Source organism: Electrophorus electricus, chromosome 6, assembly GCF_013358815.1.
Source record: "Electrophorus electricus isolate fEleEle1 chromosome 6, fEleEle1.pri, whole genome shotgun sequence".
NCBI classification, from domain to species: domain Eukaryota; kingdom Metazoa; phylum Chordata; class Actinopteri; order Gymnotiformes; family Gymnotidae; genus Electrophorus; species Electrophorus electricus.
In genome coordinates this window covers 13,081,285-13,098,298 of record NC_049540.1, presented here as the reverse complement: position 1 = coordinate 13,098,298, position 17,014 = coordinate 13,081,285, and the positions used below count along the sequence as shown (strand labels likewise).

At 51.1% G+C, this 17,014-nt stretch overlaps 1 protein-coding gene across 1 annotated transcript in view; it reads right to left on the bottom strand.

Annotated features, from left to right (window-relative positions):
* The window catches only part of LOC113577570 (peripheral-type benzodiazepine receptor-associated protein 1), a 67,064-nt gene that overhangs the window by 3,291 nt on the left and 46,759 nt on the right, over positions 1–17,014 (bottom strand). The window contains 18 exon segments of the mRNA XM_035526800.1: positions 256–309; positions 1,322–1,390; positions 2,512–2,680; positions 2,831–2,961; positions 4,689–4,782; positions 5,616–6,368; positions 6,724–6,882; positions 7,188–7,583; positions 8,245–8,727; positions 8,838–8,989; positions 11,001–11,843; positions 11,970–12,079; positions 12,238–12,344; positions 12,734–12,957; positions 14,183–14,260; positions 14,599–14,776; positions 15,948–15,968; positions 16,558–16,590. Coding sequence (XP_035382693.1) covers positions 256–309; positions 1,322–1,390; positions 2,512–2,680; positions 2,831–2,961; positions 4,689–4,782; positions 5,616–6,368; positions 6,724–6,882; positions 7,188–7,583; positions 8,245–8,727; positions 8,838–8,989; positions 11,001–11,843; positions 11,970–12,079; positions 12,238–12,344; positions 12,734–12,957; positions 14,183–14,260; positions 14,599–14,776; positions 15,948–15,968; positions 16,558–16,590 — 4,054 coding nt within the window.

The window sequence follows — 17,014 nt, the reverse complement described above, 5'->3', positions numbered from 1 at the left end:
TGATGATGGTGATGACTGGTGGGTGAGGGTGATAAGAAGGTTCCAGCCCCAAACCCCCAGAGCTCATGCCACTCATAAGTCAGCAGCAGAAATGTGATGAAGCCAAAAGGCTTTGGAAAGTGGGACTGCATGTTACAAGGCACAAACACACTACGCATGCACTCAGCCTGCAGCGCACATGCATAGAACTGCTCGCCCATGCTGCAGAGAGAGGACCCCTGAAGTCGGGGATGCAGATACTCAAAGGGGGCAAACCTTGGCCAGAGGCATCGACAAAGGAACTGACCTCCCACTCTCCAGCAGATTCCACTGTAGGGGGGAGGGGGAGAGGGGGGGTTAGAGTCAGACTCCTAGTGCCCCAGCGGTCTTGACTCAAAGGAGGAACGGATTAGGTCTTGCAGGGTAAATGAACAAAACACCTCTAAACCAAGTGGCTGAAATGACCACTAGAGAATTTAGGGAACACACACGCATACACATTCACACATACTCACTCACGCATACACACTCAGCACCAGAAACAGATGAAATGAAGCCGACCACAGGCAATTCAGGGATAGTTAATAACTACATTATTTCAAGGCGACAATCATTATTAAATGTTAATGTACAGTGTTATGTGGGTGACATAATCCAACTACAGTCAAAGGAAGCTCTTTGATGGCTTAAATCTTAATTCAGTCTTAGTCTTTATTTATAAGGAAGACTGTGTATAGCACATTATCTAAGAAATGTTACAAGTATGTCCTTTAATGATGTAAATGTTACGAGTATGTCCTTTACTGATATTAATGTTATGAGTATGTCCTTTACTGGTGTTAATGTTATGAGTATGTCCTTTACTGATATTAATGTTATGAGTATGTCCTTTACTGATATTAATGTTATGAGTATGTCCTTTACTGGTGTTAATGTTACAAGCATGTCCTTTATTGATGTAAATGTTACGAGTATGTCCTTTACTGGTGTTAATGTTACGAGTATGTCCTTTACTGGTGTTAATGTTACGAATATGTCCTTTACTGGTGTTAATGTTACGAATATGTCCTTTACTGATATTAATGTTATGAGTATGTCCTTTACTGGTGTTAATGTTATGAGTATGTCCTTTACTGATATTAATGTTATGAGTATGTCCTTTACTGGTGTTAATGTTACGAGTATGTCCTTTACTGGTGTTAATGTTACTTGTATGAGAATCCTCCTGTGGTCAGGCTTTCAGAGGTTAACACATGGTGGCAAGGAGCAAATGCGGGGTGTACGGGTGGGGAGACGAGGACGGAGACGGAGACGGTGACGGTGAGAAGGGGCGGAGACACACCTTTCTTGGAGCGTCTAGGTTTGGGCGGCGGGGCTGGGCGGTGCGGAAGCAGAGTGAGCGTGCGCGCGCCTTGATGGAAGTCGGAACAGGAGGGGGAAAAAAAAGAAAGAAACCAGACGACACAAGCACACAAATGAGAAGCCCCAAAAAATGTGTGAAAAAAAAAGAACGACAATGACAAGAGCAAAACCAAGAACAAGAACAAGAACAAAAGAGATTGGTGATGCTGCCGGACGGTAGCCCTGAACGTCAACTTCATCGAGGGCAGGTTCAGCAACGGGTGACGGCACAGGGCGGGAGAGCGCTGAACAGAGCATTCTGGGAAAACAGGATTCTGCTTTCTCGGCGCTCGGCAGCGCTGGGGCTTCAGTGAGGCTCCTTTACTGAGCCACAACTCAGACACATCTGAGACACTAGCAGTGGTGGCCAAATGGCAACAGAAACAGCCATGACAGCAAAAAACTAAACCTGAAGCATTTGTGTGTGTGTGTGTGGGTGCATGCGTGGTTTAGCACTTCTCTGAAATGACTGCGAATGAACAGGTTAGCAGAAGCACAGATGACGTTCATGACAATTTGTCACTAAGAAAGCAAAAGCACAAATACCAACAAATGATAAACAATCACATACAATAAGCAGTAATAAACAAGTCACAACAGGGCATAATACAGAGAGGTCTTGAGTCAGCCATACACACATCCAGGAGACGCTAGCGCCCCCCCATCCTAACATGGTTGTGCTGTCTGACATTGGGAGCACTGCTGACTGACAAAGGAATGACCAACAAGTCTTTCTCTGGAGGTCTCCTACACAGACAGGAGGAGAGCAGTTTGCCCCGGATGTCTGGCTGGTTGAATCGTGGTCTCAGCTTCACAACACGGTGCCATAAAGTGTATGTACTAGCTTCTAACACTTTTCAAATGACCAACAACTACCAATCTGATTTTGGGTTTAGGGTCACGCTGATGGTTTTAGCCCTGAGTCTCTGCTGTTTCAGCAAAATGTTTATCAGGTGACAAAACAAATCTGCTGAATTTTAGTGAACTGATGACCCATTATGATTGTTATAACCCTCCATTTATTGACTGAGTCATTTATTAAAAAAACAAAAACAAACAGTGTACCTGGTGCTGGCTGGTTGTTACAGCATGTGGGTGGGGACTTGTGGGACGAGTGACAGTGAAACATACCTATCTTCTCCATGGAGGCGTCGGTGGACAGGAAGCCCTGCTGCAGCAGCTGGTCCCTGGTCTCTTCGTCGTCCACCTGGATCTCAGACACCATGTTACATGGCACGTAGCCATGGCGACCACCCGACTTGCCCCGGTAAAAGCCATCTGCGTCTTTATCGCCGTAGACCTGCAGGACCGAAGAGGTGAGGAAAACAAGGCATGTTGCTGGATTCACTAGATGAACTCCTGAACTCAGACTGGTCTCAGGTCAGTACAAAAAGACCAAAACAAGACCCCCAACTCTTCTAAAAGCACACAGCTGTAGAACATCCCATGCCTTAATGATTTGGCCCTCCCTAAAGGGAAGCTCCTCCTCTGAAGCATCCCGATTAGGTGACATCGTCGCAGGATCATATGGGAAGAGGGCCACGAAGATCCTCACTTCGTTTTCACCCACTGGCCTCGAAACTGTGACATTTGAAAGAACACGCATGCACACACACACACACACACACACACACACACACACAAAGAGTTTGGTGTAAAACAGGGACATGCTAGCTAGCCCACATCCTTAAGTGAGCCACTCCGCGTAAAATCCATAAATGCTCATTATTTTGGCTGCTGTGTATGTGCTTGCACGCCCCTTCTGGGGACAGTATGAAGGCTTCTGTAATGCAAGTCTATTAGCAAAATAACAGGAAATCTGACCATTTAAACTCTATATCTACTACTCTATATTTTCTGTAGTTTTCTGAGGAAGAGGCTACAGCATTGTTAGTAAAACCAGCAAACGCGACTACAAGTCAACAAGGTGTGCCTGGCTAAACGGTAGCCTGCAGTGCACGCCTCACTTCTTTCAACTAGAGAGGCACTTTGAGAATTGCTGCGCTGTATTTTTGGAACCCAAAAAATCCGATTTAAATTTATGTGTAATTATTGTGTATGCTTAATTTTGTTTTTGTCAGCAGGAGGCTGGGTATTGCACAATGCTGCTCTGTATAACTCTGGGTCTCGCTGAAAGTGCAACACATCATTAAGGAGATGCGAGAAGCAAGGATTTCAGCTCCTGAACTGCGCATGTGCACGCACACATGCACACACACACACATCTCGTTAGACCAGAGTGCACTAACTGTAGCGATGGCAGGTCTTGCTCAGAGGCTTGGCACTTTCACATCCCTGTGAGAACGTGTGTATGTGCGTGCTCATATGTCGTTTACTCTAAATAGACACTGGGTAATGGCTTCAGACATTTTTAGTCACAGCTGTGAGCTTGAAAGTGTTTGTCCAAGAGGAAGAGAAAGAGAAGCTTAAATGTGTGTGTGTGTGTGTGTGTGTGTGTGTGTGTGTGTGTGTGTGTGTGTGTGTGTGTGTGTGTGTGTGTGTGTGTGTGTGTTGGAGTCAGTGTTTGAGAGACAGGGTCTGTTTGTGAGAGACAGGGCCTGTTTGTGCACAACAACAACAAAATAAAGTTTAGTAAGGGGTCTTTGTGTTTGCACCTAATGTATACAAAAGAATAAAGTGTGAATATATGTGTGTGCATATGTTCAAACGAAAATGTCAGAGTAAGATGAAATGAAAGACCAGACAAAGGAAGTGTGAAGAAAGTGTATGAATAGAAAGAGACAGAGAGAGAGAGAGAGCTAGAGAGAGAAAGAGAGAGATATGACGCAGTGCTACACAAAAGTAGTTTCATGGCGGGCTAGTCTGGGTTACTATTTTCATTACTGTCACTTCCTCCTGTCTCATGACAAGCCTTTTTGGGTTACGTCTTTGTTCATGCTCCCTCTCTCTCTCCTTCCCCTCTTGAGAAAGAGAGAGAGAGAGAGAGAGAGAGAGAATCATCCTGCATTTAGCGCAGGCAGATGGCTGAGAGGAGCTCAGAGAATAACAATGAAATGTCTAAAAAAAAAACAGGTATCATACAGCAGGCAGAAGATGTACTGCAGAAATTCAAGGAAGGAACTTGATTTGGAGACAAAGAAGGGAAGCAAAGGTGTGAGAAACAGGCAGAGAAACAAACAGAGAAACAAACAGAGAAACAGGCAGAGAAACAGGCAGAGAAACAGGCAGAGAAACAAACAGAGAAACAGAGAGAAACAGGCAGAGAAACAGAGAGAGAAAGGTGGTTTGAATAAAGGAGGTTTAGGCCTGTAGCACTGATTGGAGGAGGGGAGGTGTGGGTGCCTTACCTCCGGGTGGCCCTGCCCCCGACCCGCTAGCTCGCAGGGAGTGTGCTCCAGGGTTGAGCCAGGCCACTCCCACATCCGCCCGCCCTGGTGCCTCCTGGGGTACACAGATGTACAGTTACTACAGCATACTGACCCCCCCCGCCCACACACGCAGGCCACACCGCAGGGAGGGGGTGGGGTCACGTGCACTGGCTCACAGACATTTTGCGGAGATTCTTTCGCTGGTGCTTGGTTTGCCTCACAGCCCCTGCCTCGCCCCTTCCCACGGACACGGACGCGTGCATCTGTACGCAGGCTTCAGGATGGACGGAGGCACGGGTGCGCCGCCACGGTAATGCTTCCCTCTGGTTTCAAAGGTTTGCCCATGTTTTGCCACTGAGCCAGCGACACACAGGGGTCCAAGCACCGCACGCCTCAAACTGTTAACACCGATGTGGGGAGAATGGAACAGGCACATGAGGAGGACTTAGCGGCAGTACTACGGACGTTGATGGGCACACAACGGGACAGGAGTCTGACAGGGGAGAAGAGAGGCGGCGCATCACAGTGAGGGAAGAGGGGAGCGTTTCCACACGCAGTAGCAGGTGCAGGCCTAAACCTTTTGCATTCACAGGCACATCCGTGTTGAAGATGTCTAGGACATCAATAGAATAACATCTATAAGAACGTAAAGGACAGGAGTGAACAACCACCATGAATATGGTACATTCCAAGAAAGTGGATAAAGACTAGACCACTGGAAATAAGTGCTATGCCATTTTTGTGCATAGGCAAAAGTGTGTGGCATCATAACTTTGCCTTAATTTTTGCTAGCAAAAGATTTCAGCCATCTCCCTTAAAATGGGCTAATCCAGAAAGGAGCTACAGCTGCAGTACAGGGAACGTAACACACACATGAGTGTCTGCAGTAAAGAGAACGTAACACACCCATGAGTGTTGGCACACTGTTGGCATGACTGGTGGCACACTGGCGGGCGGCTCCCTGCGCCATCGGGGGAGGGGCACATGGTGGCAGTTGCGCTTCCTGCCCTCCACCCACCACTCGCAACTCATCTGCTCCACCACCATCTCTCCGAGGTCAAAGGGCATTTGCTCGTCGTCGTCCGTCCCATACTCCACGTCAATTTCGGGAGCAGGACACCCGATGTGGCGCATTGTCCTGCCGCATGACCTATGTGAGGCCCCCGACAATGTGGCAGGGTCAGAGGTCATGTTGCTGTGGGGCAGGGCCTCCCTAAGGAGTCTGTCCCCATCTCGGTGAGCCTGGCGAGGCCGTTGAACCCCTGCCTCCCTTCTGCTGGACCCGATGTCTAGTCCACTGTCTGGGTCCAGCTCCACATCCTCTTCGTCTTCATCGTCGATGGCAGCCACCATGCGGGTGTAGCGTGCTTTGGGCCGGATCTTCGCGGTCAGCTGTGGCACTTCGTCCCTGTTCTGCTGCTGAGCAGGGGAGCGTTGGCAAGTTTCGCGCCCATGCCTGTGACTTTCTCCCGGGGCAGGCTGGTACCGGGAAAGCCCCTGGCTTGGCAGCGGCCTGGAGTGGCTCTCGGACTCAGAAAAGTCCTCCTCCTCGGTCACCTCAGGGATGCTGAACAGCTTCTTGTCATGGTGGGCTCCAGGCTGGAGCTTCAGGATGTTCTCCATGAGTTCCTCATCGCTGTCCCGCTCCCACTCCTCCAACTGAGGGGTGGGGGCCACGGCCAAAACCAGGGCAAGTGGAATGGCGATCCCATCAGGTTACAGAGTGTGTAGGCATGCAAGCACACGCATGCGTGCATGGGTAAGGTAAGCAAGCATTGTGGGAGGTCAACAAGAACACAGACAAAAAAGAGAACAGAGAAGAAATGTAAAGTGGCACAACAGGACGATGATAACGCTATGCAACGGTGCCTTAAGTCTTGAGAGGCAGAAGCTCTGAAACCAAGAGAGAAACTGACATGAACTGCATTCTAGGTGTACTTTACTCTGAGTGCACGCGCACGTGTGTGTGTGTGTGTGTGCGCGCACGCGTGTGTGTACATGTGCCTCTTCTAACCTCGCCTGCTGGCCCCGAGTTGGAATTTCTGGACGTCCCCTCGGCAGCGGACTCGGAGTAGAGCTCGTCCTCCTCTTCCTCCAGGATGTCGGACAGGTCAGAGCGGCTGCTGTCGGCGCGGTAGTCGGGGGGAGGATCCAACAGGCCTCCCGTGTACACCTGCACACACAGAGAAGCGGTGTTGTGCTGGGCATCTTGTGATGCCTCGCGTGCTGAAGCGAATGATGGGTAATTGGGCATGGTGCACACTGGGCTCTACTAAAATTATTTTGAAAAGTTTGAACAACCTGTTTCCTGGAGAGCTAAAGCCCTGAAGTCGATAGGAAACCACCCACTACATGGGGACATTTGATGACTACAGTGAATTGTTGTACGCCATGTTATTCTACAGTACTTTATACCTTGCTCTGTTTGCAGCACACGGCCTTTCCTGTCCAGCAAAATGCCCTGTCCAGAAGACTGACCTTTATTTTGGGCTGAGGCTCCGGCCGTAGAAATTCCTCGATGGAGACCAGCCGGGGGATCTCCCGCCCGTCTTCCGGCTCTGGCGAGGGGTTGGGCGACTGCAGCGTGTGTGCCCCAGGCGTGCTGAGTGGGTCCGGCCCCGGGCCGGTGACACTGGGCACACTGGGGATGGGTGGGGGTGTGTGGAGCTTGGCATGGGGCTCCTCTAGGAAGTCGGAGAGGGTGGCCATAGGTCGCACGGCACCAGAACGGTCTGTCTCGCTGCTGGGTTCCGCCGTCACCCGGGGGGCCCCGGGGGCCTGCAGAGTGGGAGACGCAGGTGCAGGAGCTGCTGTGGGAACACCAGGCACGGAGACTGGCACTGGGGTGGGCACAACTACGGGCACAACCACCTGCTGACAGAGAGACCAGACGGAAAGGTGGGCTTCAAGGTGTAATGGTCTCAGAAACAAGGAACAGTGGTTAAAAGGGCAGAAGAATAAGTTCTACTAAAACTTTTTGACCTGTGGCCTGGGGAGCTATACGTTTACATTTGCACAGACGCTCTTAACCAGAGTGACTCACGATTTCAATCCCGTTACAGACGCAGGCAGGTGCAGTTTTTGGAGTCTTGCCCAAGGACTCTTACTGGTATAGCGTGGTGAACTTCTCCGGACGGCAGACTGAAGCCCAGACCCTCCTGGGAGGGGCAGTGCTGGTACTCCCTACACTATACTAGCTTATACAACTATACAGCCTTGGAGTGTTTAGATCCAGGCCTAAATGATGACATCTGCCTCAGGTTTTGGATGTGCCTGGAGGATCAGGACAGTTGCTCAAATTTGACTCTGCTGGAGGTTCCATCTCCAGGAGCAGGGCTGGGGACACCATTGACAGAAGTGAAAAATCTGAATATATTGATATGCAAAGCAATGATTGCCCAACCCCCTCCTGGAGGTCCACCTGAGTTCCAACTCAACACCTGGATCAACTAAGTTAGGGAGTTAGATCAGGTGTTTTAAAAAGCACCAAAACACAAGCTAGGGTGTTATACTACTTCCTGTACTCCCCACTCACCGACGGGTTGGCACTGGCAACAGTAAGTGGCTGTGCCTCCTGTGCTGCCATGGCAACCAGCAGGGGCGTGGCCAAGGCAGGGTTTGCCCACGCCTCCGCGTAGGAGGCAGCAGGCCGGGGGGCATCATCGGTGGCAGATACATGCTTGTCGGCATAGATTCCCCTGACGGGTGTGGGCCGATGAGCATCTGGCACGTAGCCGAGTGGCATTGTGGGTGTTTTGGCAGCAAACAGAGGGTTGGCGCACACGGCAGGCTCCAAGGTGTGTGCAGAGGCATGGGCGGGCATGGGCTGGTATGGCTGAACAGAGGCACCAGCCACGACACCGGGCATCCTGGCGGGCACGTCAACAGGCACCGAGTCAGCAGACTCGCCGTGGGGAGACATGGTGCGCACGGTGATCTCTTGTGCCGCCTGGAGCGTCTGGATCTGAGACGGGCCAATCAGAGCACTGCCTGCCGTCGGGGAGGACACCTCCAACACCTACGCAACAGACAATAGAGGCAGGTCAAAACACAAAAAAAACCCCCCACATCTCAGGCTTTATTTAGACTTTTGCTGTTCATTGTACTGAAAGCTGGAAAAAAAGTCACCTTCTTCTTGTCAGCGTAAATGGTGTAGCCAGTGACGCGGACCCCGTTGGAGGTCCCGGCGGCGTCAATGGTGACGGGCAGCCAGCTGATCTGCACAATCCCCGGGGAAGGGCCCTGCTCCAGCTGCACATCCAGAGGGGCATCGGGGGGACCTGGGGAGTCAAAAGTGGGTCAAGAGGGTCAAGTGTTGCGTCTAGAAGGATCCCACTGTAGACGAAAGCAGGTCTGCAATTTCAACACGAATGAAAGCAAACATAAATAAAAGAGTAAAAATACAACATGATATGATGTGTCATGACATGTGAACTATAAATGGTACAAGTATAAAACCAAACCAGAACACTTCCCGGAAGATTACAAAAATGGCACAAGTTATACATGTATTACTGTTTACTGTCATTTTGTCCTAATAATAAGTATATGCATATGTTTAACCTATGATTAACCTAACCCCAGCAAGGTAATTTCCTCTAATGGCGGCCTATGGCTCGCATGGCTTTTACAGTATGTAATGCCCCATGTAATGCAGCTCTTGGTCACTGGGCAAATAGGTGTTCAGATCCATTAAGCTCTGACGCAGAATGATGCACTTGGGATTAGTGCCAACAATCCTCGGGATCTGCAAGCAAAGGTACACAACTTCCTACTGAAGATCACACAGCTCACCTCCTCACCTCCAACGCGCAGTGTTTGTAATTCACGCTCACCGCCTCACTTCCAACACGCAGTGTTTGTAATTCACGCTCACCGCCTCACTTCCAACGTGCAGTGTTTGTAATTCACGCTCACCGCCTCACTTCCAACGCGCAGTGTTTGTAATTCACGCTCACCGCCTCACTTCCAACGCGCAGTGTTTGTAATTCACGCTCACCGCCTCAACTCCAAAGCAGTGTTTGTAATTCACGCTCACCGCCTCACTTCCAACGCACAGTGTTTGTAATTCACACTCACCGCCTCGCTTCCAACGCACAGTGTTTGTAATTCACGCTCACCGCCTCACTTCCAACGCGCAGTGTTTGTAATTCACGCTCACCGCCTCGCTTCCAACGTGCAGTGTTTGTAATTCACGCTCACCGCCTCGCTTCCAACGCACAGTGTTTGTAATTCACGCTCACCGCCTCAACTCCAACGCAGTGTTTGTAATTCACGCTCACCGCCTCACTTCCAACGCGCAGTGTTTGTAATTCACGCTCACCGCCTCGCTTCCAACGCACAGTGTTTGTAATTCACGCTCACCGCCTCACTTCCAACGCGCAGTGTTTGTAATTCACGCTCACCGCCTCGCTTCCAACGTGCAGTGTTTGTAATTCACGCTCACCGCCTCGCTTCCAACGCACAGTGTTTGTAATTCACGCTCACCGCCTCAACTCCAACGCAGTGTTTGTAATTCACGCTCACCGCCTCACTTCCAACGCGCAGTGTTTGTAATTCACGCTCACCGCCTCAACTCCAACGCAGTGTTTGTAATTCACGCTCACCGCCTCACTTCCAACGCGCAGTGTTTGTAATTCACGCTCACCGCCTCGCTTCCAACGTGCAGTGTTTGTAATTCACGCTCACCGCCTCACTTCCAATGCGCAGTTTTTGTAAATCTCACTCACCGTCTGACCTCCAACGCGCAGTGTTTGTATATCGTCATGACCCAATCATTTTGTCTACTCTGTCACTAATTGCTTTTATGTACTATAAATCACACCTTAATAATATGACAGTGTATTATTGTTGTAGCTTGGCAGATCTGCGCATTAAAAAACAAGGTAATATGTATTATGTTGTACTATATATTAAAACATACAGCAAGGATCCCTTGACGTGACATGGTGAAAAACCGGCTAACATTATTTCAACCAAAGGTATTGACTTGAGTTGCATCGTATTCATTCGCCTACTGAACCCTCACCTGCAACACCTGCGACCAATCAGAACGTTCACAGTATGCTCATCGCCACACTGAGAGATTGCTCGCTCGTTGGTATCGATACTTCAAAATCCAATTTTGCAGTACAAACAATATGAAAGGGTACAAGGTATTAGACACCCATAATGCATCTTGCAACCGCACAAAGTGTCTTATGTCCCAGGACAATGAGTAATTTTAGCATTGCTTGGCTAATGAACTCCACCCCCTGACTCTCCCTCCCCTGCCCCTACCTCATGCCTCACCTGCAACGAGGGTGGTGAAGGTGGTGACAGCGCTCCTCCGCTCCCGCGTCTCCCCGGCCGTGCCGGGTGGCCGCGACTCCACCTCCACGCTGTACCGGCGGCTGGGCACCAGGCCGCTTAGGTTTGCGGAGCAGCGGCCGGCAGCCGCCAGCTCACGCTCTTCTCCGTCCAGCAGGATGACGTGAGCCAGGCTGCTGTCGGCGGGCATCCAGCTTAGGCGGGCGGAGGTGGCCGCCACGAGCTCCGCCCGTAACTGGCTGGGCGCCGTTCCGGCGCCTCGCCCCACCAGCAGGGTGCAGCGGCGGCGGTCGGAGGCGCCGCGCTCTGTCAGGCTCTGCACGGCCACGCGGTACGCCCGGCGCGCCACGTCCAGGCGCTCCAGCACCGCCTTGGTGGGGCCACCCGGGGGCACGGTTAGCCTCAGCTCCTGGTCCACGTAGACGTTGTAGCTGCAGGCGGCGGCAGCCGGCCCCGGCGGTGGCTCCCAGCCCACGATGACACTCCTCGCCAACTGCTTAATGAGTGTCAGCTTGCGTGGGTAAGGCACCGCGTCCTCCTCCAGGTCCGCGTCCAGGCCATTCGGGAGGGTGGCGGGGAAGGGGCTGGCACCGGCCTTGGCATCGTTGGCGGCGGAGGCCTCTGTCCTGTCGGGGCCGCTGTGGACGAAGCGCAGGCGGTGGTGCTGGTGGAAGCGCTCGCTGCCACTGTAGAAGCTGCTCTCCTGGAAGGAGCTGTGGGAAAGGTCACTGGCGTCGTGCAGGTGCGCGCTCATGACGTCGTCATCCGAGACGCGCTCCACGAAGTTGGAGGGGACCAGGCCTCGACGACCGTCCATCAGCTCACCTGTAGGGGGCAACAGAGACACAGCATATAAACTGGCCAGTGTACGACTCCATTACACACACATATACATAATAACATGCCCTTATACTCATATACATAAATAACGCCCCATTATATATGCAGGACCTTCATAGAAGCCATCGTCATCCATATCCCCATACACATAGATATATTCTCCAGCTGTTAGCGGCAGCTCCACCTCTGGGTTGTCATTAGGCCCATCATAAGGGTTGTAGCTGTGCAAAAGAGTTAAGCAATAGGGGCACAATCATCTGTCTGCGAATAGGATTGGCTCCGTTTGATTACAGCTGACTCAAAAGCTGCTGATAGGAGAGCCCTGTGCACTTTCACGCAGCACACGGAGGCTCTGTCATGGAGACGGGCAGACGGTTACCTGTAACGGGCTATGAACACGTGAAGTTTAGCGCCTCCTCGACTGGCTGAGAATGGAGCTGGGGACACATCGATGTCCAGCTCTTCCACTTCACTGGCTGTATCCACCTGAGGCGCACACACACACACACACACACACACACACACACACACACACACACACACACACACACACACACACACTGTTGGGGCTGTTATCCAAATATAGCTGCAGTAATGGCGCGGCCTGACAAAGAGGATGTATTTATAGACCCTGGGGAAAAAACATTTCGAGGACAAACGCGACTACCACAGCCTTCTCTGTCCCGTAAATCTGAGGATTATCTGTAGAGAGATGTATGTCATCCAGGAAAAAGCTACACTCTCATCTATGGCCGGCATCTTCAGAATCCCTGTATTAAGTGTTGTGCGACATACCCAGCAAAAAATTGACCTCAGATCAGGGCGGTATTGTAGTAATACCGCCATGCCTGTAAGAACATAAGGCCAAGCCTCACCTCGTGTGTGGGGCTGGCCTTGCGGGGGCTGGCCGGCCGTGAGTCTGTCGCCGATTTTGGGGAGAGGTGGGCGGTGTCGGACTTGGGCGGTGAGGGGCTAGAGGAGGAGGCCGACCTCGGACTGAGGCCGGGCAGCGCACGGCGCCTGGAAGACGGCGAGCGCTTGGAACGGGAGAGGACGGACGTCCGGGGGGAGGAGCCGACCCCGAGAGTCGTGGCCACATCTGACCCGCCCAGAGGAGAGTGAACACACAGAGAGAGAGAGAGAGAGAGAGAGAGAGAGAGAGAGAGAGAGAGAGAGCGAGCGAGAGAGAGTGAGGGAGGGAGGGAGAGGCAAATGGAACACAGTAAAGAGGAAAAGAAAGGAAAACAAAAGAGAATATGGAGGTCAGCCTAAGCACAAGCAACAGATCAACAGGGACGAACTTGCTTACATTCCTCTGAACACTCAAACTGAACGCAGGCAAAGTGGAACCGGCAACAAAAGAGACTAGCTTTCAGCGCGTGTGACACGTGAGGTCGGACACAGCTACCAAAGACGGATGTTAATGGAGTAAAAATTGATGACATTTGATGACATTTGATTACGAAATGACATTTCGTAATATGCTACAGTCCTGCCATCTGTTCTGACACCCTGAGGAGTGCACCAAAGATCCGTCACAATTCGAAGATCAATCATTGCAGAGCGGTGACAGCGGTTCAGAGAGGTGCACAGACTTCCTGACAGCACCTACACTAACTGTGTGTGCGTGTGTGTGTGTCTGTGTATTAGGACAGATGAGTCACACGTGAGAATGTGCAGGTGACTGACTGAGTAAATCCTCGACACAGACAGAGAGTGTGAAAGTCTGCAGCGGATCCACTTGTATTAGGAGGGTACTCAGGCCAGACTGGGGCAGGTCGGAAGGTCAGTAAGAGCCTGTCTATCCAGCTGATTTAGGAACAGCTCCCTGCTACCCATGACTGCATTAATTAAATATGAAAAGCAAAAACACTGGTACCAGGTCAGGATTCTTTGACACTGCCATGGGGGAAAGGAAAAAAAACACTATCTGTAATTGGATAGCATTAGAGACTTGATGAAGCGTGACTTATAAACCAATCAAGAAAGCACCAGTGGTGAGTATGGAAGTATACCCACATGCGGATGGATGCATTGAGGCCAAAACACCAATAAAGCAAAGGGTAAACAGCATCACTAAATGGCAGAAAAACATAAACAAAAACGTGCTGGATGTTGCGGGACTTTGGAAACCATCCAGTCAATCAAAGCCACCAAAACCCACTGGTGCCCGATGTACCAGGCCAATGCCACCAGTGGGTGCAGAACAGTGTTCATGACGCCGGAGTCGGCACCGATTGCATGAGACTGTAAGCACGGCAGGGCCATGAGCACTGGCGCAAAATAATGCGAAAACAAAAACAAAAAACATCGGGACAGAATACCCTGCTCGGTGACGTCACAGAGGGCCTCGGTCCCCTCCAGACTCCAGAAGGCGATGTCGTCCCATGAGGCACTAGCGCCTGGAGGGGGAGGGGGGATGGGGGGGGTGAGTGAAGTCAACAGAGGACAGGAGGAGCAGCAGAGGGAGGAGAGGAGGGTTTTGAGAGAACAGCGCAGGGACGGGCAGAAGAGGGGGCGCACCTCGTTCACTGGCGTCTCATACCGCCTAACTGAGAGCACGACACGAGCGAGTGAACCCAACCGGGAGGAGCTGTACGCTCATGTCGGAGTGACAGGTCTGTTCGTCATTGCCGTTACAAAGGAAGCTACCCCTATGGAGGCACGGCGTGAGGCCGGATTGGATAAAGAATTTGTCATTAGGAGCATGCTGGGCACACGGGTGAGGCAGGCTGGTTACCGGCATCTCCGGACAGGCCGAGGCCGTTGGGGAGCTGGGGGAGGCCAGCACACAGCAGCCCTGGGGAGGACAGGTCCATCTTGGAGGCCTGCAGGCGGAATTTCTCCAGCTCCTGAGAGAGCAGTCCGAACTGCTCGCCCTGAGTGCGACACTTCTCCTCCAGATCGCGCACCTTCGCCTGTATGGAGGCATGCACACGCACACGCACACACACACACACACACACACACACAGATGTGGAGGGGGCAGTTACCACTTCGGGAGCTCCATAGTTTAACTCCAGCTGTACCATAATGCATTTGGGGAACGAGGGAAGGGGCAGAATACACCTGCCAAACAGCATGCAGTGGCGCAACGTGTGAGGGAAACAACGCTGACCTCAAGCAACTCTGGCGCGGCTCATAAGTTTTTTCACCAGCACCTTTGACTCCATTACTGCAGACTGCTTCTCATGCCACATTCAGGGCACCTTATGCACACACACACAGAGCTCTGCACTTCAGTCTGTCAAAGGCTTCGGAAATTCGGATGACTTATATCAAGCCTTTGGAAATTAACTCTGACTAATGGCAGTGGCTCCCAGCCTGCTAGGACATGTGCAGCTATGTGGGCGACACTGGAACGGAGGCGTGAGCTCACACACACAGGCGGTTAAAAGAATTCCATTTATCAGCTCAGATGCCAAGCAAGGGGGACATGGGTCTGAAGCGGACAGCAAGGAGAGTGTGTGTGAGTGTGTGTGTGTGTGTGTGAGTGTGATTGTGTGTGTGTGTGTGTTTGTGGAGTGAGAGCGCATATATCTGAGGCTCTGAGAAACTACGACCAGTTTCACTTCCGGCATTGTGGTTCAGTTTCCTGGCAGACGCTGAGCAAACAGGGCCTCGTTGCGCTCGTGAACACACACACCCACACACACACACACACACACACACACACACACACACACTTCCATACATAAATTCCTGTAAAATATGAGACCTAAATGCATATTGCTTACGGGTCACTTCAGATGTGACATCAGAGTATCTCATGAGTCGCTATCAGCCACTGTATGAAGGAATAAAGACAGAGCTTCACCAATCCTACAGACAACACACTGAACTCTGTGTGGAGTTACTGCCCTGTAACACTGACTGCTTAGTGTACAGTTTATCCCACACATGCACAAATGCATAAATGTGCACACAAGCACAGACACAGACACGCGCATGTGTTCATGTGCACACATGCGCGCATGTGCGTGCGCACGATGTTGATGTAAGCAGAAGCAGAGGGGTGTGGGCAGAGCAGGAAAGAGGCAGGGATTACTGTGTAACACAACGAAGGCTGAAACTGCCTACTGTCAGTACCTGCATGCAGTCCAGTGTGTTCTGCTCAGCAATCGAGAGAGAGAGAGAGAGAGAGAGAGAAGGAGAGAGAGAAGTAGAGAGAGACAGAGAGTGTTTCAGAATACGCACGCATGCATATCAAGAGGTCAACCATAGGGAAAAAGGACTTAGGTCCTTAGGTTAGTAGACACTGCAATCCAGCAATCCACTCCTGAAATTCCGCTCCAGTGTTTACAGAGGACCTGCTGAACAGTACTTCAGTCCGCACGCACGCACGCTTTCCCTAAACCACCCCGGCGTCTGTCCAAGGCTTCTGCAGTGTGGCTCTAATTTATCTATTTAACCATTTGAATAATAATATCTGAATTCTAACCCTTTCTTCTCTTAAGAGTTCACAGAAGCCAGGGCTTCCCCATGCGTCGGCAAGTTCACCACGCGATGCAGGACGGAGCTCTGTGTGACTACTGAGAGACGGGGCCCTCTGCAGGGGACAGACACTCTACTCAGTGGCGTGGTTTAGAGAGAGCATGAGAGGCAGAATAAAGAGAGAGAGAGAGAGAGAGAGAGAGTGTGAGAAGAGAAGAGACAAATAGAGAGAAGGAAAGCGAGACAAAATGATGAGGGCATTTACCAGCTCCCGCAGCAATACGAGCTGGACCAAACCCTACAGATGAGACAGATTTAATTTAGACAAAACTCACAACAAAACACCACACACATGCGTGACGCATTCATGTGTTATAAAAGTACGGTAAATAAGCAAATATCACTCAAAAAACATTCATTTGAATACCAACTAAACACCCTGTGACTGCATCCCATGAGAGTACACACACACACTCACCCGCCAATACACCCCACCCAAATACACACCCACACACCCACACACCCACCCACACACACACAAAAAGGCTAGGCTGGAAGTACTGCAGCTGTTCCACAGCATTAGCTGGAGAGGAAAGTTTTTAGTCCACCTGGGTGGCAGGTGGCAGGGGCAGAAAGAGCAGCAAGTGAAATATTAACCCTTCCTGTACTGTGTCTAGTGGGGCACGCCAAGATCCGATGAATTATTGAACAGAGAGGGATTA